Below are 24,675 nucleotides of genomic sequence, written 5' to 3'. Positions count from 1 at the left end.
TTAGCATCTTATGACTAATTGTTGTTGATTAATTTATTGACATTGCTAACTTTTTAGTACGTCTCTTATTTATCTAAATTATTATTTTCTGCAACCTGAATACATACACACATTGTGTTTGTGTAGTGTCTAATAATCGAAAGGCGTGACTTTGCATAAATAATATATTAATAATATTTGTAAAGCAATGTGAACGACCCCCCTTTTAGACAGGGCTGGGCCTTCTAGAATCTACCAGTGAAATCTTCTGGAATCTCCGTCACATATATATTTTTAAGTCCAATAGGTATTTTATGTGCTTATAGATTGATCTCCCACTTCTGAGCTAGGGCACTCTGTGTCACTGATTAAAATTACTGTAACACAAACTTATAGCTGAGTACAAAGCAGAAAAAAACCTTAACAATACTTTTAATGAAAAATAAGGAATAAATTTTTGTGGATGTGAGTGTAAATGTTTTTTTTTTGTGTCTTTTTTATTCTTTACTACAAGTTAGTTCTTGACTACAATTTCACTTGATGGTAAGTGATGATGAAGTCTAAGATGGAAGCGGGCTAACTTGTTAGGAGGAGGATGAAAATCCACACCCCTTTCGGTTTCTACACGGCATCGTACCGGAACGCTAAATCGCTTTACGGTACGTCTTTGCCGGTAGGGTGGTAACTAGCCACGGCTTAAGCCTCCCACCAGCCAGATCTGGACCAATTAAGAAAATCTCAATCTGCCCAGCCGGGGATCGAACCCAGGACCTCCGTTTTGTAAATCCACCGTGCATACCACTGCGCCACGAAGGCCGTCAAATGTGTGAGTAGTAAAAAACCGTTATTTGAAAATGACATCTTTCCATTTCTTTCTTGTTTACTTTCATTAAAAACACAAGCACAATGCCTGAATGTATTAAAGGGCCGAGTCAATATAATTGAAGTATAACATTGAAGAAACACTTAAAACTCGCAATGTGACAACGTTGCGGTTGATCGACGAGTTGTTACATAACGGTTTTATGAATGGAACCATCTCGGCCATATATGGGAAAGCCATTAGACATGTAACCTAGAAGCGAAGTGACAACTGTTGCGGAAGGTTTCCAAAGGTCTCCGCGGGGAAGTGCGCGGGGTGGGGGGTCGAGCACGCGCGTTGCGCAAGCAATGGCGCCGGTGAATGGAGCCCGATGAGTGGGCGACGCTTTTTATCAATGGAAGGCAAATTCGTGGCGTACGCACGGTGTCACGGCCAGCCGCCGGCCCTGTCGAACCTTGCTAATGAAAATGTCAACACGGGCATAGCGAGATTTTTAAGACCTGTTGTGTGGAAACTGAAGGCAGATTACGATTGCCGTCGTAATATGACTACAATTTATTGTTATTGGCTTTTTTTTCAATTCGTAGGCTATAAACGTTATTCTTATAGTTCATATTTATTATCTAGAGCCGTGATAGCCCAGTGGATATGATCTCTGCCTCCGATTCCGGAGGGTGCGGGTTCGAATCCGGTCCGGGGCATGCACCTCCAGCTTTTCAGTTGTGCGCATTTTAAGAAATTAAATATCACGTGATTCAGAGAATTATCTTAATTCTCTGCGTGTGTGAAGTCTGCCAATCCGCATTGGGTCAGCGTGGTGGACTATTGGCCTAACCCCTCTCATTCTGAAAGGAGACTCGAGCTCAGCAGTGAGCCGAATATGGGTTGATGACGACGATATTTATTATCTTCAACTTCATAAAGGGTAAGGAATACCTACGAGTAGAGAATATGTAGGTACCAATTACATAAACATTCAAGTGTAAAGGAGACCAGGCAGCTGAGCATTGGTGATTCACGATTGTCAGCAGTAATCCAAACATTTACCTAGATACAGTATTTTTGCAAATATTAATTTTCGCTGGGATATGCATTTACGCGACCCTATCCGAAAGGGTATGTGGGACTCGCCGAGACTTCGGAATACCCACTAAAACCCTGCGGATCCGACTTCAGCCTTTGGTGAAATCACAAGATCATTTAACGTATTTTTCATGTCCCGACGTTTGTCAGTCGCCGCCTACCTTTTTCACCCTAAATTAAGGTGGCAATAAGTGCGCAAATCGACCCCTGCTTCTACCCTGCCTTCGCCTGCTTATAAAGGGAGCTCGGCAGCTTCTTCCCTCGCTCTCTCTTCAGCCTCTTTCAGACCCATGACAGCCTCACAGAACGACAACAACACTGTCCAGCACGTTTTTCTGCCGATCATAGCGTCAACTACGTCGGGCAACGACATGCAAAGTGCAAAGACCAAAGACCAAAGTGGGCAAATATTAATAACCTTAGAAAACCTATGTTTTTATCTGACTATTTATTGTGATAATCATAGATTTCATAACTAGATAGCTCTGCTGTTGTCTGCGGTTTCACTCGCAGTGTATTCATTCTCGGGGAATATTGAGTATTCAAGACAATCTAACTAAACGCATAATTTTATCCAGATCGATTAAGCCGTTCAGAAGTGGGTAGTAATGGAAATGGTGGAACTTACTCAACTTTGCATTATATGGGTAGGTGCTTATGAGTCATCACCATCAGCATCTTTATCAACCGATAGACGTCCACTGCTGGACTCTGGCCTCTCATAGGGACTTCTAAATACCACGGTCTTGAGCCGCATGCATCCATGGCCTGTTACCCTCATGACGTCATCTACGTCATCTACCCAGAGGGTTGACGCTGCGTTTTCCGGTGTTTAGTCTCCATTCCACCACCTTACGACCCTAACGTCCATCGGCTCTTCGAGCTATAGAATAAAAAACCTTAGATAATTTTTTTTTTATTCTTTACACGTTAGTCCTTGACTACAATCTCAACTGATGGTAATTGATGATGCAAGTTAATATGGAAGCGGGCTAACTTGTTAGGAGTAGGATGAAATCCACACTCCTTTCGGTTTCTACACGACATCGTACCGGAACGTTAAATCCCTTGGCGATACGTCTTTGTCGGTAGGATGGTAACTAGCCACGGCCGAAGCGTCCCAGCAGCCAAAAAATCATAGATAGTCCATTCAGATCTTTATTTGAATCGTTAACAGAGTAGGATGTCTCAATATCAATAAAATACCGTAATAATATAACTAACGCTTGCTATCAGTTTTAACACCATAACATTACAAAATGATGTCTATTGTTCATAAATTGATTCCCTATTTAGATTCAGATAGCTAATGCGACAGACGATAAATATCCATAGTTGATATTATAGTGAATTTGAAAGGAAATAATCAATTTATTTAATTGCTTCGGTACTGCCGCCCCCACAAAGCCTTCGTACAGATTTAAGCATGACGTAGCTCTGTTCGCTTTGAGAAACGTGTTGCACTGCTTTTGGCAATGACTGCATTCGCAACTCATTTTGACCAACTTTGCATAACGCACCTGACAAAATTTTGCATTCCAGTTTTAATATTTCTTGTATATATGTCTTGTATTTGTGTAGGTGGGTAACTAGGTAAGCGATCAACAAGAATATTTCATATTTTTAATATTTTTAGAGTTTCAGAAAAAATCAAATTGTAAATGACGCTCAAGATGGATCTAAATAATGAAAACAGAGACATGCATCGTATGACCGTAGGTATATACCCTATTAGAGCCTCCTCTTTTTTGGAAGGTCAGCAAAAAGAAAATACCTGGCTGACTTGGTACATTTATACTAATATTATAGAGGTAAAGTTTGTGTTTGTGGTAAGTGGATGTGGATCTCCCAAAATGTATTTTGAAAAATCTTTTACCACTAGCTACGTTATTTGTGAGTATCTTAAGCTATATTATATCCCCCTATTCTCAGGGGAACGGGAACTACGCGCGCTACTTAACTATATTTTAAAAATTATTAGTACCCTAGACTAGCGTCAGTCGGTCGGTATTTTGTAATCCTTAATTTATGTCCTTCATACGAGTACCTTCATCATCATCATCATCATCATCATCATCATCATCAACATCATCATTCATCATCATTATCAACCCATATTCGGCTCACTGCTGAGCTCGAGTCTCCTCACAGAATGAAAGGAGTTAGGCCAATAGTCCACCACGCTGGCCAAATGCGGATTGGCAGACTTCACACACAAGAAAATTCTCTGGTATGCAGGTTTCCTCACGATGTTTTTCCTTCACCGTTTGAGACACGTGATATTTAATTTCTTAAAATGCACACAACTGAAAAGTTGGAGGTGCATGCCCCGGACCGGATTCGAACCCACGCCCTTCGGAATCGGAGACTAGGTAATATCCACTGGGCTATCACGAATCTTTTACGAATACGAGTACCTTAAATTACAAAATAAAGCATAATACACAGATACAATATAAACTGCCATCAACTGCAATAGAGGACTAAACGCAGTGCAATTATTAGCCTCTATATCAAAGTAATGGTGTCTATTTCAATCTCTGATTGATACGAGTATTACAACATAAGATGGCGGAGGCGTAGGGCACGCGAGGGCGGCCGTGGGCGACCGGAAGGAAGCTGTAACATTTGGCGCAACTAAATATCATGTTTACCAATCGCCCTTTTAAATGTCAGTATATATTTCCATTACAATTGGTGGAAAATTTTTTGAATAATGTTTATGAATTCAAATAGACGAAGAGCTCGTGAACGCAAACCTTCGTCATTTTATAAAAGCTGAAAGTTTGTCAGCTCATGCTCCTACCATAAGTAAAGGGGGGGTGTCGACCAAAACTGCGCTTTCTAGTGCGTGACTGTGGATCTCCTCATTTCTGATTCGATGCAGAGATACTCCTAGCATAGCTCGTTCTAACGCCCGCTTCTTAGGAGGCCCATAGTTAGCGACCAAGTCTCGGATCCATTAGATCACCACTGACAACGCACTGTTCGAAGAATTTCGGATGAAAAATTGCATGCTAGTAAAAATTAAAATAATCGAATCCTGACCCAAGACTCGAACCAAGGACCTCATGATTTGAAGCCATAAATACCATCCATTGGGCCAACGCAACAGTTCTACTTCTGACTCAAATAAATACAAATTCAAATCTTTATTGCATTAACATACAAGTTTTTCGAACATAACATCAGCATGTATATTAGATATGTGTGCATGAATGAATGTGCGTGTGTGTGCGTGTGTGTGTGTTCCGCGCAACTGTTAGTTGTTAGTCGTCATCAACCCATATTCGGCTCACTGCTGAGCTCGAGTCTCCTCTCAGAATGAGAGGGGTTAGGCCAATAGTCCACCACGCTGGCCCAATGCGAATTGGCAGACTTCACACACGCAGAGAATTAAGATAATTCTCTGGTTTGAGACACGTGATATTTAATTTCTTAAAATGCACACAACTGAAAAGTTGGAGGTGCATGCCCCGGACCGGATTCGAACCTACACCCTCCGGAATCGGAGGCAGAGGTCATATCCACAGGGCTATCACAAACATACATACATAGTTGTTAGTGTCACTTCATAATTTGAACTACTCGTAAATGTAATCTGTATAAAATCTGTCTTCTAAAATATTGTTCTACCTACAAATATACTCTGTGAACTCAAAGCCTCGAAATTTCGCATAATAAACTGATTTATTTGCCGGTAATTCCTTGTTTACGGAAATAATCAACACTTCGGTCCTTTATTAGGTAAGTTAACGAGCAATTACAAGGTACTTACGCTAAGAAAATCTTCAACTCACAAAATAATGGTATGATAGATCTAAATTAAAATACGAGAGGTAATTATTATATAACGAAAAAATAGAAAATGTGTACATTTATACCTAATAAAAAATTAAAATTTGTTTTGGTTTGTTTGTCAAATGTAAGCAATCCACAATGTCTTATATCCCCTAGTTAAGCGTGTGCCCAAAAGTTGGATATATCCTACGTAGGTTATGCCACTGTTATATTTATTTTAAGCTAGCTAACGCCGCGCGGTTTCACTCGCGTGGTTCCCGTTCCCGTAGGAATACGGGGATAATATATAGCCTATAACCTTCCTCGATAAATGGGCTATCTAACACTGAAATAATTTTTCAAATCGGACCAGTAGTTCCTGAGATTAGCGCGTTCAATCAAACAAACAAACTCTTCAGCTTTATAATATTAGTAGGTATAGATGAGCATTTTTGTTTATTTTGTCAGAAATCTTTACTCTTTATTTGGGCCCCATAATTAATTTTGATACAGGGCACACAGCGCGGATCCAGTTTTTAGTGACAAAACCGAAATTCGATGGGGTCGGTTTTTTTCAGAGGATCCCACATGCGGGATGAACGTGTGATCGCTAGAATATAAACATGCTATGTACAGAAATATTTGGCGACAATGTCATAAACAAGCAGGCTAATAACAGATCCCGTTACACAGGAGAGCTTTTCTAGTTTTGAGTTGTAACAGTCGCGTCCGGGGCATTTCCGGCACGAACACAGCACACGCCAAACCGGTAACTAAAGATACTTCGCACACCTAAAGTATAGTAGTTTTTTGACGATTTATTTGAGGTTATAATTTTCTGATTCCAAAAAAAAAGGTTCTGTATTTAAAAATTTAACACACAGGTAGTCTGTACAAAATAACAGCGATTTCTCTAACTTAACACACTTAAGTAAGTACGTTATATTTGACGTCATCACCCGATTATACATAAGGAAGTTCTGTTTTTAACATACAGGTATAGTATAATCAATAGAAAATAACGCTTCTAATAATTAATAATATATTTTAGTATCACGTAAATGGTTATTTACGTGATACTAAAAAAATAAAAAAATAAAATATAAACTAACTTATTTTAAATATTTGTTGTTTGTTCAGGCTGATCTGAACGACTGAACCGATTTTAATGAGCCTTTCACTACAAGATAAAGAAGTTTATTGAACAGGGGCTATACCAAAACAATCATGGTTATCGTAAGAAAAAATTGAGTTTCTAACAAAGAAAGCTGGGCGTCCTACAGCGCAAATATACCATAAATAAAATAGTAGCTACTTTCAGACTTTTTAACCGACTTCAAAAAAAGTAGGAGGTTCTAAATTCGACGCGTATGTTTTTATTTATGTTTGTTACCTCATATAACCGATTTAAAAAATTCTTTTTTGTTTGAGAATGTATACCTACCTTCCTTCTTTACAGATTGATCCCATTTAATTTCACTGAAATTCGGTTCAGTAATTATGTTTTAAAATCAAAATAGCTGTATAAGTGAACGAAATTTCCCATGCTATGTTGTTTGCGTGTTAAAACACACTAAAAACAGAAAAATAAAATAAATACTTTTATCAAAAAAAAAACATTATTCCAGAAAATACTACCTACTTAATCTTATGTTTGCGAAGGCTCTGAGTCATTTTGAAGAGCTGTGATTAATTTACGATAGCAAGCTTCCGGTGATAAAAAAATGTCGAGTTCGTGATATAACCTGACCAGAGGAATTTGGTCCCGCCTTAATTTAAAAATATAAAATGCTTGATTTAATTAATGATAAAAGCATATTGCATATTAGTTTAGTAGATAAGTTATCTTCATTTAGTATTATGGTAGTTAAGTTTTGCAGATGTCGAGAAACAGAGACGAATGGAGAAGGTTGTCATATTTTGTTGACCCTATTTATGATGAATTATGTATAAAAATTATGTGTGATGAATTATGTAATTAAATATAATAAAATATAAATCGCATGATTAAAGATTTATCTGAAATTAAGGCCCTAGATAAATAGGTAGGTACATATTTTAGATTTTGTAATTACCTATACCTCGTCGTCATCAACCCATATTCGGCTCACTGCTGAGCTCGAGTCTCCTCTCAGAATGAGAGGGGTTAGGCCAATAGTCCACCACGCTGGCCCAATGCGGATTGGCAGACTTCACACACGCAGAGAATGAAGATAATTCTCTGGTATGCAGGTTTCCTCACGATGTTTTCCTTCACCGATTGAGACACGTGATATTTAATTTCTTAAAATGCACACAACTGAAAAGTTGGAGGTGCATGCCCGGGACCGGATTCGAACCCACACCCTCCGGAATCGGAGGCAGAGGTCATATCCACTAGGCTATCACTGCACTTTACCTATACCTACTACATATTATTTATAATATTAGTAGGTACAGTCATCTCGTATCACAGCTGCGGTTAACCGGAGTTATTCATTAATTCATTATGAATGAGACTTGGCGTTCTGAGAACATCGCTGTACCTACATTAACAGAAATTAATCATCTTCTGTTTACCATTCAAATCCAAAATGTTTAGTTGCTATTCCTACACAGTTTAATTTTATAAACAAACCGCAGTTGAGGTGCTGATAACATAAGTCTAGGTATTAGGTTTAGGTATACCTACGTAGTATCTACATAAATACTGACACTAGCTGACGTCGCGTGGTTCAAGTTAACGCAGGAATACGGGGATAATATATAGCCTATAGCCTTCCTCAATAAATGGGCTATCTAACACTGAAATAATTTTTCAAATTGGACCAGTAGTTTCTGAGATTAGCGTGTTCAAGCAAACAAACTTTTCAGTTATAAAATATTAGTATAGATTATTTTCCACAACTTTACCCCCGTGGAATTCCTTTTTTTTTTGATAAGTTTTTAATGTACCTAAATCACCTATCTATCCAAATATCCAAATCAATTCGTCAGAAATTAAATAAAGCCTAGATATTTTCTTACAAGAATATTAACCCAATTTTTAAAACATGACTATTATTCCAATTCCCCTCCAATTAGCGCGTAGGACTGTGTAAGAGAATCGAACTGTGACCTCGAGATGTTGAATCCAGCCCCTTTGAGCTACGAGAATCAAGGCTCAAAGTCATAGATCATAATGCTAATTGCTTTTTAGTCTAGCTGTAATAAAGAATTTTTGAAAGTTCACCAAAGAATGGATGGTTTTTTGTATAAAGCAGAGGCATTAATACAGCATAATTTTTGTGATAAATTATGTAGGTACCTAACTCAAGATTTCATTGCCACCATAAAATTGGCAAGACCACCCAGGCTAATAAAAAGTTCCAAAGATTGTCACAATGTGACATTCACTTTATTTTTGTAACCCTTTGTCAGAATAAGGACTCCAATAGGTACTTAACTACTGTTAAAACTTTTAAATGTGAACCGAGATTTCTAAATGTTTTGTGTTGGATAATCTATTTATATCGAGGAAGGTTACGACCCTAAGAGCATAATACGAAATTGGGAATTATTCATCCTTTTGCATGCGCTTCGTAAACGATTAAAGTTTAAAATTAAAAATCTTAAATAACTCCCATCGTAAACTCCTAAAAAAGTCCACGGCATCTTTAAAGGTTGATCTTTGTCAACGATTTCCACGCAAACAAAGTCGCATGTCTCTGTTAGTTATAAAATAAAATGTGTCCATTGATTTATAATATCGATACAATATAATATAGTCTGTTGAAATGCCACCCGCCTTATTGGTAAAGGGTTATAACCAGTAGTTAGCGCGAGATGGGAGAATAATTTGTTTATATAAATTAGAGGTCCGCGTGGGCCGGAGGTGAGAGGGAAGTGTCGACTGTCGCGTGCGCAGCCCACGCGTACGGCTTTATTTTTCTTTTTTGTCTATGGACAGAAATTAAGCAATGGCGCCTGATTTAACCTGTCAGTATCAGTAGGTTTAAAATATATAGGTTTAATTTATGCATACCCACTTTTTATAATAAATTGTCCTCCGCCGCATCTGTCTGTCTTTTCGCGATTAATTCTAGTAGGAATCTGAACGATTTCTTTGCGCTTTTCACCAATAGAAACACAAATCTTTCAATCTATTGGTGAAAGGAAGGAAGGTTTCGATTATAAAACGGTATTAGCTTCCATAATCATTTTATTCATAATGAAAGTGTTTAATACTGGTACAGACTGCTAAATAAGTTAATTCTTTATATTTGTGAATATTTTATAGAAAAAGAAACTTGAATCAACAGACTTACATTAAAAGAGAACGATTTTAGTTTTAAAAAATAATTATAATAAAAACTTTATTATTTATATTTATTAATAATTGTAACGTAGGATTAATAATTGCGTTGATAATATACTGCTAACGCCATCTAGAATTGTACCCGAAATTGTGTAGCAGCAACAGGTCCACAAAGACTTTTACCTCGAAGCCAGTCCGCTAGATTGAATCGCGTTCGAGAAGAAGGGACGTTTGGCAAAAAATTGTTTCCATCCAGTTGTTCGTAAAGCAAGCTCATGTAGCGGTGTACACCTGTGCCGTGAGGTGGCGCTGGAGGCTTGTAACCTTAAACAGATACAAAATGTAGTTTAAACAGGATAGATAATATTAGTTCAACCGTAATTAAAAAAACAAAAATTACCTCTATAATCTATACCAATGGTTTTGCTGTTTTCCTTAGCATTAAGCGCTAAACCCTATGAAAATGTATTAATATAAGTTTTCCTGAGTAATAATAATATTACAGTTAATAACTTATAAGTTGTTAGCATGATTTAACTGATGTTTTGCTTACTGGTATATTTGACTTCAGCATGTGTAAAAAAAATTCGCCGTCTATCCTCGGTGGGGCGTCGGGATCAATCATTATTAGGGAATAAAACTTTTTCTGCAAATATCGTAGGAAGATATTAGTAATTAACAAACAATAAAAAATTAACGATTATTATAGGTGCCTGCCTAAGCTGTAAACAACTTTAGACTTTTATAATAACAATATTGAGGACAATTACTTAATTAGTTACTTAATTATTAGCTTTGAAAGATTTACTACTATTAATACATATCCTACTTTGTAAAAAGGAGGACGTTCTCTATTCGACGTGTACCTAATTTGTGTAATTGTTAGGTCCTCATGCATTCGACATTTACTAACGGATCTTAATTATTTTGTATTTGAAAGAGATATCAGATTGGTCTTTTGTCCGAATTTTCTCAAAAATCAATAGAGAAGTTTTTAGATCTAGAATATCAAAATAATTGAGAAAAGTGTTTCAGATCTAAGTAAGAGAATTAAGTTTTATGTAAACGATTATAATGGCTATAGGTATTTTAATTCTAAATCCTGTTTAATAAACAAAATGTTTGTTTAAGTACGTTGTTGACACCCATACATACCGAGTCAGCAAGATGATATTGGAAGAGTGGTTCTTCTATGAAGACTTGTTTGGGTAATAACACATCGCAATTATGATTGTTGACCATTGTACCACCAATACTCGTAATATTTAATCCCATCAAACGATCGCAACCTTCCAATAATGTTTTTACATCAACTGTCGCACATTGCTGTATCACTCCGTAAACTCTCTGTAATACTAAAAATATAAATATAAAATATGTCAATATCATGTTTGTACCGGCAAGATACCTACTCAAGTTGCTAAAAGTATAAAACTGCTACTAATCGTATAATCTAACCGCGTTTATTTTGTAAACATAATAGTTCCATATTCTTGTTATGTAAGCAGAGTTTAGAAGTTATAAACAGTTTGAAAATCGTTTGAAAATACACCGACTCAGAAAGTAAAAGTAAACTTCCGTTTTCCATCGCATATAACATGAAATGATTTCGTTCAAAACCAATATCATGACGCATGAGCAGGACCCAGGTCAAAACAGATTTCTTTTACAAAAGTCGGTTAAAAAAAATAATAAAAGTGTGTATCAGCTCCGACACACGAATGGAGTTTACTCTTTCAGATCGACTGTCTAAATAGGTGTATGTTGCCCTGCAGTATACATTATGTACGTCTCAATACTAACGCCAGAAAAGTGAAAGATGCGCAACCGAGGAGCTGTGCACGCTGTTGGCGGCAGCAATAGATTTACGAGATGGCGGCAGCGCACGGTAAAAGGTTGAAAGGTAGATAGGTAGGTTTTTTTTCACATCAGGAGCTATATATGAAAAATCGATTCATAAAGAGTAAACTCCAAAAAAGTTCCGCCTTTTGAAATCTCCTTTGACTGCACTTTTCCCTGCTATCAGCTACTGACGTTTCCGCTTCGACTAAAACGACCGTGGCGTGGTTGTCCGCTTGTAATACCGACTGCCAACACGACTTACTTAATTAAGTAACAAAATATGTCCAGCCGCTCAAAGGTTGCGTTTATCGATATGTCGGGCGATATAACTTCAAACTGGCGTACAAGGTTGTTCAACTGCGCTGTTTCAAGGTTATGCCAACTATACTTCTTTGTAGTGAGGAGACAAAAAAAACGAACCAATTGTAGTAGTATATGTTTGTCCCATTCGATCACTATCAAAAATGCAAACTCTGAGCGGCCGGATCATAAGGCGCCAACTACGGTTAAGATATCTTCGACTCAAAAAAGCTAGAACTCTTATCAGTAAAGTTATAGTAAACAATATAGAATAATGGTTGACAGTGACACTTGACATAATGACATCAAACGACATTGACATAACATGATGACAATGAATGTTGTTTGGTCTGTGATTGTCTGTGATGTTGTTGATGTTGAAGTTGAACTTGTTGATGTTTTCAATTTTCATATTATTTTCTGATTTGATACTTCATTCAATAATTGACTAACGCATTAAAATATTTTTAGACCTAAAATAAAATACATGCCACTGATAACTGCAATGATATATTTACTGTGATGGAGACTCATCCATTGAACTTAGTAAGTACTAAATTAGCATGTCGACTACCTATTTGCCATAAATAATATTTTTTTGTTTCTTTCTATCAAAAGACACCTACAGTTTCTATAATTTTTAGGCTCACCAACAGCATAGACGAGCTGATGCTTATCTCAAAAGCCATAGATTTGACGAAGCCATCCAGTGTCATCACAACGCATCTGAACTACTACTTGACGCCATGAAAGCCACAACTTCCTCGGTAGCCATAGAATCAATAACTCTACAACACGGCTATCATCTCAAACAAAAGGAATTTATAAGAAATAAAAAGGAACACTATGTTAAAGTGAAGAGGGCATTAGATAACATGAAATGTTTACAATTTGAGCAAGGCACATCAGTTTAATTCATATAGGCTAATTTATGGCACATTTAGACCCATGTTGGGTCATCAACATCATTGTCATTAATTATTACCAGTCTATTATAATGCCCACATAACATGCTCTTCGCACAGGGGTTGTAAAACCACCAACTTCCAAAGTTCTGGTCGAGAATTTCTTAGAAATACTGAAAGTTTCTTAGAAGAAAGAAAACCTATGTATTTTAGCCTGAATTAAGATCTGATCTAAATCTGCATATGCTATATATATCACAGGGCATTTACCCTTCCGACAGCCCTGTATATAATATGACTCATCTTTTCCTATAATATGATTTAATTGGCAGATTTTGGTTTAGAAAGTATAAAATTAAATATTGCATATAAGAATTGGTGACAAAAATATGAGTTTAAGTTAACACACTCAGATGCTTTAAAATTTTTACTCAAGAAGTCTCAATTTTGTAAGCACATAAAGGCATCTGAGTGTGTTAAACTGCGACGTCACTGTACTCAAGATAACACTCTGTGTAATTTCTTAAAACACACATAACTGAATAGTTGGAAGTGCATGCCCTGACCTGATTCAAACCCACTGCCTCTGAATAGAAGGTAGAGGTCCACTAGGCTACCACAGCTCATATTTCTATTTATTTTATTAATCTGCAATCCTTTTCATTCCATTTTTCCAAAGAAGTCATTACCAGGTTTTGTTCAAAATTATTCAATATTTAATTTAGGTTTTATAAGTGTGAATGCAGGTGTAAATAAATAGGCCAACATATTTTTAATAGATATGTATTGCATATTAGTCTTACACAAAAATAAAATGTTACTCTTGTTTTTATTTAAATGTAAAAATAAAGTTCCCAGTAGATAATACTGGGAATAACTATCCTTATGTCTAAGAGTTTATACTTTAACAAATAATACCACTATTAACATTTATAGTTTTTGGTAACATGAAATATACACCAGTTACTCAGAAGTTTGTATATATTATAACAATATCCAAAGCAACCGAAACATGATTGAAAAAGAGCTATCTTTGTTAAAAAAAAAATAAACCAAGCCTTTCTGACAATGTTCTTTTTATTTCTGACAGAATAAGTGCTGTAGGCGACTGTAGAAGTAATGCCTGATGAGCCCCGAAGATAGAAGCAGAAGAGATGGTCAGAACAACTCTAACAGCATCTCCTCTTAGGAATATTTTATATTATAGTTGTTTTTTGACATTAATTTAATCTTATATCAAGCATTGCTGTGTTTGAAGTGTTAGGCATTGTGTAATGGTTGCCAGTGTAATTAAAGGAACACGCATTGGCGTATCTAGGATCATTGCCTGGGGGGGGCCTGGCCCATGACATGCCACTAAGCAGAGTCGATACTCGACATAAAAATGTGTACAATGTTTGTGGCAGGCACGGCTCAACTGATTTTATGGTGGGGACGCCCCCCCCCCACTCCCCCCGGTATATACGCCTATGGGCACACAAGCTATGAGCATAAAATACATGACACACACCTCAGGATGATGGGATACAGGGTGGCACTTAGTAGCACATGCTCTTTGCTTGCTTTGCTTTGCAAAGTGTTGCTCTGTTAATAGACAATGGTTTTCTCTTTACCACCAGGTGGATAATCCGCTCAGGACATTTCTAATTCACTGTAACATTACATAGCATAGTTCTTTATAATAGAATATTCATTTAATGTCAAACAAGTTTGGTGGCTTTCAATTGTAAGAGAATTAGTGAGTAGCTTAACAGGTCTACAGGGTATAGCTTGGCAACTTCGTGCGTTACACTCCTGATGTGTAAGATGTGTAGCGATGAATGAAAAACCGACACACCTCACTTCCCCGCATGCACGATTTCACACCCGCGCAGCCTTTCCCCTCGTTGCCCGCATATCATGGTAGTGTCATCAATGAACTTGCCAGACTATAATTATGTGTCTCAGTGAACAATACAAAACATGAGCCTGTACATAGAATTTCAATGTCATTTCAATCAACAATCATTGAGGAGTCTCATATTTTAAATCATTCACAGATATCATTTATCACCCTGCTAGTTACATTTATGTACAGTTTCCAATTATATTATAGCTATAGCTTGGCTAGTTCGTTGATGACTATGGTATGTATGAATGATGATGGTATGCGGGCGACGGGGAGGGAAGGAATACGCGGTTGTAAAGTCGTACGCGCGGGGCTAGGGCTGGAAGTGGGGTGCATCAGTAGTGAGTTTATCTGTCATCGCTACCCGACTCCTGGCCCCCGCCGACCATCGGGTGTGTTACGAACGAATTTGCTAAGCTATAACAAGGAAATATTAGGCCAGTGGCGTAAATATAGGATGGCAAAATGCCACAAGATTCAGAAGTGAAACTAATATTTAAAAAAACATTTGATATTACTCAATTTTCTAGATGCCCTATCTTATTAATTAACAGTTATCAGATGGTATAGTTACGCCACTAAGTCAGAGAAATGGTTTTAATAGGCATAATAGGCACGGATATATCAAAATATAGACAAATTTAAAAAATACTAACAGTAATATTTTTATTACATACTAGAATATTTGGAAAAATTTAGTGTTGCACATAATACACTCAATAGAAAAGCATCAATTCCACATTGTTAATCTAAGATACCAAGAAGGTAAGGCCCATAATTTATTAAACAAGCTTAAGATAAAATAATAATACAACTCAATAAATCCAAATATACTCAGAGGCACAATTATCCGCCCACTTTAATATAATCACGTCAAATTAAAGAGGGCGGATAATTGTACCTCTGAGTATAGTATAATAACAATGGTCAAATTTTGAACCTTTTCTGAATAACCTATTAGCTGATTTTAAATCTTTGACAATTTAAAAATTAATTTTCAAGGACTCCTAAGAAATATTTATTTTGTTAATATTTCGTTCTTCCTTTCTTCTATTAGTTAAAGAGTATTTGTAATCTCTCTTATTTCAAACCAATAATTTCTAAAGTGAAAAGTTAAAAATATAGTAATTAATTGTATAATCAACTAGTTTATACTTTAAATTATCATCAAAAATGACGAAAATTTAGTGCAATTTAAAAACAAGGTCCCACAAAACGTGATTTGTTGAATAATTACAAACAATTGATTTGATTCATTGATTTTATCAATATTAAAGCGTTTTGAGAATAGACAAAAGTAGGCACTAAAATGGCAAATCACATTTACAAGAGAACATTTATGAAACTCACAACCACATACACTGAAACAAATTGGAATATTGACATTAAATTTTCAAAAACTAATCTTAACTAAGATCTTTAATTACAGATTTACCACAATTCATAATATTTAGATCTATTTTTCATAACCGAGACAGTTTAAGGGTGAATGAGATTACCTACCTACTACTAATTTGTTGTTAACATAATATTTCTGAAATTTTATTGTGAAAATAACTAGGAGATTAAAAGTTAGTAATGATTTTGAGATTCATTTCACTTTATCACACGTTTCAGACTAAGATATACCTATAGTAATTAATCAATTACAATATTTTATGTTAAACATTTTTGTTAAAATTCTGATCGATTTAAAGAACATCCTAAATTTTACTATGCATCTCTTTTTTTTATTAATATTAGATAAGCAAATGTCACGACTATCAAAAAGTTTAGATAGTCAAGAGCTTCTTCTCTGTGAATCGAACAATCATCACTCTCATACATTGACCTCTTTTAATAAAAAGATGCACAATCATGTAGAAAATTTCACTTAAAAACTGGCCAATTTTGCTTTGACTGTTTTAGAATTATTGGTAAAGAAAATTATACCTAAAGGCCTTTAAATATAGTCCAATATTTAATAAAATCCCAAATTCAGAGCAAATTCAACCTTAAGAATTGAGTTTAAGGTTGATTTTGCAAATGAGACTACTTGAATTGAGTGCCAAGAAGTTATGTTTGGCACTCATTGAGTGGGGACGTTTTTTGGTCGCTGATTGTACATCCACTTTAAAATAGGAGATTGATGCTCTCTTAAGATTAATTAATTAGGACTTGTCCAATTCCAAAATAAAATATTTAAAAACTGATAGTTTGTCGAATGTGTAGGGAGTAAGTCATTTGATTGGTAAATATAATATAAATACCTATCGATTTATTAAAATTTTTGTTTGTTAGAGTTGAAATTTTATTCAATATACATTACTGTTGTTAAAAATCGAATAATAATGAAAGGACAACAGGCAATATCTAACCAGATTTGTGAAAATCTCGCAACAAACTAGATATAAATTGTTACTTTAAATCTCACTTATGTATATATTTTTTACTGTAGGAGTAAAAGTTGCAGGTCAATAAAAAAACCTGATGCTTATGAATGTTATTGTACAGCTTTAATTTTATTAATGGAATCATTACAGCTACTATTATTTTGATTCCCAATAAAAATATGACAATACCCACAATACATCGATCTCCTATTAAAAAGTGGATGCACAATCAGAGACGAAAAAACGTCCCCACTCAATGAGTGCCAAACACAACTTCTTAGCACTCAATTTAAGTAGTTGTATTTGCAAGTTCAATCTTAAACTCAATCCTTAAGATTGAATTTGCTCTGCATTTAGGATTTTATTGAATATTGGACTATATTTAAAGGCCTTTAGCTATAATTTTCTTTACCAATAACTCTAAAATTGTCAAAGCAAAATTGACCAGTTTTTAAGTGAAATTTGTTACATAATTGTACATCCTTTTATTAGAGGTCAATGCCATAATATTATCGTAAACTAGAGTACTTATTCTATCTATTCCCCTCCATTTTATATCTGTATTGCCTGGGTTTTCATATAATGGTGCCAGTTGTCCTTTAAACAATAAACATTCCTTTTTATCTGACTGTAAGAAGGTTTATTTATTCGCGCGTATCTTGTTACTTTATAAAAAATTAAGTTTCCCCTACAATAATTCCTTTGAGTTATGGTTTACAGGTTATATGTTATTGCCTGGGCTAGTTATCACACTATTTAAGCGACAACTGTTGACAACTTTATTACAATTTCCGTTTTCCCTATAATTCTTTCAAGTTATCTACAGGTTTAATGTTATTGCCTGGGCTAGTTATCAGACTATTTAAGCAACAACTGTCGATGTTATTAGTGCACATTGTTCTATACGATTTACACACAAGTTATCTCTCATAGTTCATTAAAGCAAAAATTTTCAAGATATACACATCTTTGTATACCATTTTGTATAAAAATATACATTGTTTAAACTAAAAACGACGAAATTCTTTGTAAGATCAAAAAAGATCATGGTGTATATGGTGGTGGAGGTGGTAGGATGGAAAGGTCGTCGAAGGGGAAATATTGTTGAGTGCCAAGGACGGGTGGGGCGAATGTCGGGTGAGCTGATGGTATGAAATTGGGGTTTGGGGAGTAAGGAGGGAGTGTAGGCACAGCTGGCGTGGGACCTACGCTATGAGCTTCGTATCCGTCCCAGTCTTCCATTAAGTTTCGTCGTTGCACATCTTCGTCGTTTGATAATGGTGCACCCCATAGATTGGCTGCTGATGCTAATAATGCCAAGGCACCTGAAATGGATTTCCAGTGTCAAATCAGTGACTTGTTGATAATGTAGCCTTCTTGTTGAAAGATTTTTAAATTGATCCAGTAGTTTCAGTGCATATTCGTCATAATGTAAAGAAAGTTTCTCGAACAAATTTCGTTCGTAACACTCCCATTGTTGCGCAGCGAGGAGCGTATAGCGATGAATGAAAAAACCCACGACTGATGACGTCACTTCCCCGCACGCACGATTTCACACACGCGCAATCTTTTCGCCCTTCACCCGCGTATCATGGGAGTATTATCAACGAGCCAGACTTTAGTATGAGCGTCTGTCAAGTCTTTTTAAAATACATACTTTAAATGTTTGTTTTTAACTAAGATTTGAAAATCATGTATAATTTGATAGACAAATGTTGAAAAATCATGTTAGTATAATGTTGGCACCTACAGTAATGGGGCCAGTGCCTAGGCACTGGTTTCAATAGCCAAAGAGACAGAGATTCCCATTTATTTGTTATCTATTAAGTTATTAGGTATGTTTTAGCAGAAGCTACAAAAGTGGATTTAAAAAATAAGGAAACCAATGTCGAAGAAAGGTTATCAATTCACAATATTTGTCAGGACAACTTAATTAACAAATCGAACTGTAACCAAAATAAGACCCTAGAATGAAAGAGAATGACACTGAGCGGAGTCGCTGTGTGTAGGGTTAAGATCCTTTGATAGTTGATTAACACTCCCCTTTTCCATTCAAGTCACTCTCCCCGCCTATCCCAAGTAAGCCATTAAAAAATTACACAACAAGAAATGTGGACGGCTCGAACGCCACGAGCATACTGAAGCCGACCGTACGACGAGCGCCTTTTATCGCAAATCGTCCCGCCAACCGAACGCTACTCCTCTCAAACTCCTTACCCTTTTCGGAAATAACCACGACCACGACCAACACGAGCCAACACGAGATCGAACGACGTCCTACATATTATGATTATTATTATTTCTAAAAATTTGGAAATTATGCTTCAGTGTTAACTGTCCAATAAAATGTAACACAATAATTTTACTAACCTGCTGCAGTTATTGTGTAAAATCCATATTCATAATCAACTTGTATGGTATTAGGGTCACCATTGTTAGCATTGCCCAACACAACTGTTGTATAATAGCACACACCCACAATAGCAATCACCCAGAAGACACACATAATACTAGGCACAGCATTCCTTCTCAGCATTTTTATAGCTTTGCTATTCAAGCTGGTAAGGTTGATGAGGACCCCTATACAGGAGCAAAGTAGCACCATAAAGCAGAGTAGTATGAGTACTCTCATAAGCGTTATAATTTCTGGTGTTGTACATGGTGGGAGACCTGTAATGATAAAAAATTCATTTAATGCAAGTCATACACTGACAGGAGTACAAGTTTAAAGTGAAAAGTTCTTTAAGGCTTTGTGCACTTGATGCGCAAAAAATGTTAACCTTGGGTCAGGACACATAACCTGATCGACGGTTAGACGGATTTCATTAAATTGTCAAAGTACTAAGTAGATGCTAAGTAGATGATCTAGCAATTGTTCCCTAACCATTCCAAAATATTTAAAAATGCACAACATTAATGTTCAAGTTTTTGCTTTTGCCAGCACTCCCTGGTGTGCAAGCTGTTGTTTGTTTTTTTTTTTATGGACATAATCAACCAACCGCATTTAGTTTTACTTCGTTAAGGCTGGTTTTAGATTTACGCTGACCAGACAGTGAATGTTGGCGCTGAAAGCTCAGCGCGTAGCGCGCCGACCACCGCGCTGCGCTGATAGCTATGCGTTATTCTGAAACGCTCCCTAAAAGTTCATACATTTCGCCTGTCAGCACTGACGGTCAGCGTCTTGTCAGCGTGACTCTAAAACCAGTCTAAATCGTGGCGCACAATTAAAGAGCTACGTATAGGTAGAGGAAACATATATAATGTTGAATAACAAGGTACCGCAAAGTGTTTATATGCAATTAATTCTGGTTGAACCCATTGATTACCTTATTTTGTATCATTTGTCTCAACACTGCTAGTGGTACAGGAAAAACTTGAAGTGATTATAAATTCCTAAGCTGTGAATTACCAGTTTGGATGAGGATAATCAAAACTCACTTGTGAAGAGTAACAACATAATCAATTATATGTACTGGATCTGGATTTTTATTGGATTATTTTATAAGTTTATTCAATTTGTCATAAACATAATACCTAATAATATGAATAAATAAACAGTTTTAAACTAACTTCTGTTACTTACCGTTGAAGTCAGATCTATTGATAGGATCAAAATCAGTCTGGTGTATCATTATTTGATTGTCGTTATCATCGTCATCTTCATCAAATGTGAAGAATTGTGTTAACGATAAACTCTGAGTGCAATGAAGGCCTTTAATTCGAAACCAACTTGGTTGCACTAAAGCTGCACAAGTCAACAGGAAAGTCAATATGTTAAAAAATGCTGCTATTTTATTCAGTTCCTTGTCTTTGAATGAGAATGTTATCTTCAGACCTGTAAAACAAAAATAATCAGATCATGTTTTTTTTATAAACAAGAATGATATTTCTCTCCAAGTAAGCACCTGAGCTTGGAGTGGATATTCAATAATCTAATGGGCAAAGATAGTACCAAACACCTCTTATCAATTGATTGATATCAACTCATATTTGGCTCACTGCTGAGCTCGAGTCTCCTCTCAGAATGAGAGGGGTTAGGCCAATAGTCCACCATGCTGGCCCAATGCGAAATGGCAGATTTCACACATGCCGAGAATTAAGAAAATTCTCTGGTATGTGGGTTTCCTCACAATGTTATTCTTCACTGTTTGAGACATGTGATATTTAATTTTTTAAAATACACACAACTGAAAAGTTGGAGGTGCATGCCCCGGACCGGATTCAAACCCACACCCTCCGGAATTGGAGGCAAAAGTCATATTCACTGGGCTATCATAAGAGGTCAATATAAAGGATACTTGCTTTTTTAGTTAAAAAATTAGTTGCACAGTTTGGTATAAGTGGACTTGTCAACACCTTGAAGTTATGGGATATGCTCTCGAGCAACCTGTATAAAGCTTTCTAGTGACGGGGATCACTTCATGGGTTTTACCATAACCCATGACCAATATCATCTATTGATCTAATAAATAAATTGTACCCAGTTGGTACAGCAGCAAGCCATAAAATCGAAAATTGAATTGAATTGATCTAATGAATCCCATCAATAGTTGTGCTTAGCATAAATTTGCTTAAAAATGTATCATAACAGGCAAAAACATTTCCTAGCAAGCAAGCTAAGCTGCTAAGTATCTGTTTCCTGCTACACATAAATTTAACAATAATTTAGACACCAAATACTTAAATGGACTGACTAAAAATGGCTATGTGGTAAGTTTATATGCAATAGAAATGGGTGTTAGCAGAATATTAGCAAAATCTATAAAACTTATTTTAATATTTTGGCCTCACTAGAACTGTAACGAGTACTTTTTTTATTTTATTGTTTACAAGTTAGCCCTTGACTACAATCTCACCTGGTGGTAAGTGATGATGCAGTCCAAGATGGTAGCGGGCTAACTTGTAAGGAGGAGGATGTAAATCCACACACCTTTCGGTTTCTACACGACATCGTACCGAAACGCTAAATCGCTTGGCGGCACATCTTTGTTGGTAGGGTGGTAACTAGCCATGACCGAAGCCTCCCACCAGCCAGACCTGGACCGATTAATCTCAATCTGCCCAGCCGGGGATTGAAGCCAGGACCACCAGGTGCAGCGCCATGCACAGTGGATTTACACACTGTGCATGCCGCTGCGCCACTAAGGCCATCAAAAACTATGGAGAAGGTGAGCATTAACTAGTTTAAAACCCTACACCCAGTTGACAAGATTCTTGCTCTGTTTAGAGTCTGATAGAAGGTCCTGCAAGGTGCAGGTGAGTCCATGAGATGCCATGATATTTATCTCTCTTCAAGGCAAAAGTATATTCCAGTTATAACTTATCACTAAGGCAAGTACAAATTGCTAATGTATATTGATTAACCTTTATCATAACATGTTAGTATTTTGTTGAAAGTAAAGGAAGAAAGTGTGTGTGTAATACAAAAGTTAAGATAAAATACAAGAATACAATTACAACACTGTAAACAGTGATTTCAGATTTCAGGTTTATAGCATGACTTGTATGCCAACGAGTAAAAACTAGTCAATTACCAGATTCATGCTAATTAACAAACAGTTTTCCATAGTTACTGATGCAAAACTATTTATAGCAAAATGTCTTTGAGGTGGCATCACCATGGGGGGTAACAGTTGAACAATTGTAAGGGATTAACTGTTAGATTATTCATCACTCAGTTATACTTGTTAAAGTTTCATACCATAATTTGCTATCACAACTTGCCATTTTGAAAGGTTTTAAATTTTCATTAACGAACGAGAGAAATGACGAAGCGATGTGGACTGATATGCTGTTTAAACATAACAGCTGATATCGATAGTGCTTATGGATCACTGGTTTTCACTGAATATATTTCCGTGAAAACAGATGCTAGACCTTCAGGTTTGTTATAAATTAAAATTAAAAACATACGCCACGGCACGGACGTTCGGACGTAGTTCGTACCTCGAATGCAAGTTAAGCAGCTCATCTTTATACACACACCATCGGTATGATCACAAAACCTATTCAAATTGGATAAATGTTATTATTAAAGTAAATACACTGATTAAAAAACCAATAAAATGTAATTACGAATGTAATTATTGACAAGAGGCAGCACGTATTTGACAATTAATTGGAATTGGAAACGTCAAACGTCAATATAGGTTGTCTTTGACAAATAAATGTCAGACGAAAACAGACAACCTATCTTTACCGTAGACAGAGAAACCATAGAGTGTTAAAGAGAATAAGAGTATCTATGGAATATTAGACCATTTAAATAACAGGACCTGCCTCGCTAACCGTTACCCCTCTGGCAAAGATCAAAAATCTATGATCTAACGCGTTTATAAAAACTGTTGCTATAGAATCGATGTTTCATTGTTGTGATCGTTGTTGTAGGTACCTCATCATCATCATCATCATCATCATCATCATCATCATCATCATCATCATTATCATCATCATATCATCTTCATCATCATCATAACAGCCGATGGACGTCCACTGCAGGATATAGGCCTTTTGTAGGGACTTCCAAACGTCACCATCCTGAGCCGCCTGCATCCAACGAATTCCTGCGATTCGCTTGATGTCGACAGTCCATCTAGTGGGGGGTCGACCATCACTTTGCCATGCCAACACCTTGGGGCCCCAACGTGCATCAGCTCTTCGAACTGTGTCCCGGCCACTGCCACTTCAACTTCTCGACTCGTTGACTTTGTTGTAGGTAGGTAATAAAGTACCTACAATAAAGTCACTGTCACTTAGTAAGAAACGAAGCAGAAGACCAACAATTTGGCGTGCTGCAGTACTGCAGCCAAGAATAGACAGTGGCGTGCACTTCATAAATGCAAAAGAACAGCAGGTAAGGACAGCAGCAGCAGACAGTAATGTCTCCAAAATGATAATACTGAATAGAACGCAGCATAGACCAAACAAACATGAACACGAACAAACTTATGACTAACCCCATGTCGGCAGCAATTTTGTATTTTTGAGCCGTTTTATATTATTTTGGAAAACACTCAATAAAGTCATATTCTATCAGTCAAAATCAAAGTTCGTAGGTATAGGTATTACAAATAGCGAATAAAGTGATAATAAATCTGAACAGAGTTTAAAGCCTCTTACCTCAACTAGCTAACTCTACCAATTAAAGCTTGCCTGGAAAGGATTCCGGGCTTAACGTTATTTCAAAATTTTCTCTCTTGCGACCTGTGTTAAAATAGGGTCTAATCTTTTTACTAGAGGTTCAGGTACAATATTTAAATAAAATATCTGTAAAAGTATGACCAATCTCTTACCTTTCCTTTTTCATTTAATCTAGTGAACACCAAAATATTATCTAGTTTTTTCAAAATATAATTAAAAAACTCCGACGTACCTAATTGTATCACGTAAGTTATGAATAATAATTAAGATAGTTTAAAATGTAACAT

General features: G+C 36.3%; 2 protein-coding genes and 1 long non-coding RNA gene across 3 annotated transcripts; 1 reads left to right on the top strand and 2 right to left on the bottom strand.

Annotated features, from left to right (window-relative positions):
* Window positions 1-10,044: 10,044 nt before the first annotated feature.
* Window positions 10,045-11,330, bottom strand: LOC112043079 (protein D2-like). Its single transcript, XM_024078342.2, has 4 exons — window positions 11,097-11,330; window positions 10,495-10,587; window positions 10,342-10,396; window positions 10,045-10,265 (listed from the first exon to the last, which is right to left on the bottom strand). Exons 1-4 carry the CDS (start codon window positions 11,328-11,330, stop codon window positions 10,072-10,074), a joined length of 576 nt encoding a protein of 191 aa, XP_023934110.2. The 3' UTR covers window positions 10,045-10,071.
* A 1,111-nt stretch (window positions 11,331-12,441) lies between these two features.
* Window positions 12,442-14,057, top strand: LOC128198622 (uncharacterized). Its single transcript, XR_008251353.1, has 2 exons — window positions 12,442-12,629; window positions 12,728-14,057. It is a non-coding gene; the product is annotated as an uncharacterized LOC128198622 (long non-coding RNA).
* LOC112043078 (uncharacterized) lies at window positions 13,756-23,369 on the bottom strand. The gene is made up of 4 exons (XM_024078341.2): window positions 23,195-23,369; window positions 20,832-21,083; window positions 19,619-19,918; window positions 13,756-18,573 (listed from the first exon to the last, which is right to left on the bottom strand). Exons 1-4 carry the CDS (start codon window positions 23,217-23,219, stop codon window positions 18,293-18,295), a joined length of 858 nt encoding a protein of 285 aa, XP_023934109.1. The 5' UTR covers window positions 23,220-23,369; the 3' UTR covers window positions 13,756-18,292.
* Window positions 23,370-24,675: the final 1,306 nt, after the last annotated feature.

Source organism: Bicyclus anynana, chromosome 13 (assembly GCF_947172395.1).
Source record: "Bicyclus anynana chromosome 13, ilBicAnyn1.1, whole genome shotgun sequence".
Taxonomy (NCBI): domain Eukaryota; kingdom Metazoa; phylum Arthropoda; class Insecta; order Lepidoptera; family Nymphalidae; genus Bicyclus; species Bicyclus anynana.
The sequence above is the reverse complement of the archived record's forward strand: the minus strand, read 5'-3'. Positions and strand labels throughout refer to the sequence as shown.

Bases quoted from the DNA above. Each gene is read 5' to 3' on its own strand.
- LOC112043079 (XM_024078342.2), bottom strand. From the start codon at position 11,330: ATGATATTGACATATTTTATATTTATATTTTTAGTATTACAGAGAGTT. The intron at 10,588-11,096 runs GTATGTATGGGT...CGATATTTGCAG, and splicing joins AATATCATCTTGCTGACTCG to AAAAAGTTTTATTCCCTAAT. The intron at 10,266-10,341 runs GTAATTTTTGTT...TATCTGTTTAAG, and splicing joins CATTGGTATAGATTATAGAG to GTTACAAGCCTCCAGCGCCA.
- LOC112043078 (XM_024078341.2), bottom strand. From the start codon at position 23,219: ATGAGCTGCTTAACTTGCATTCGAG. The intron at 21,084-23,194 runs GTACGAACTACG...TTTGTTTTACAG, and splicing joins CTGCTTAACTTGCATTCGAG to GTCTGAAGATAACATTCTCA. The intron at 19,919-20,831 runs GTAAGTAACAGA...TTATCATTACAG, and splicing joins CAATAGATCTGACTTCAACG to GTCTCCCACCATGTACAACA.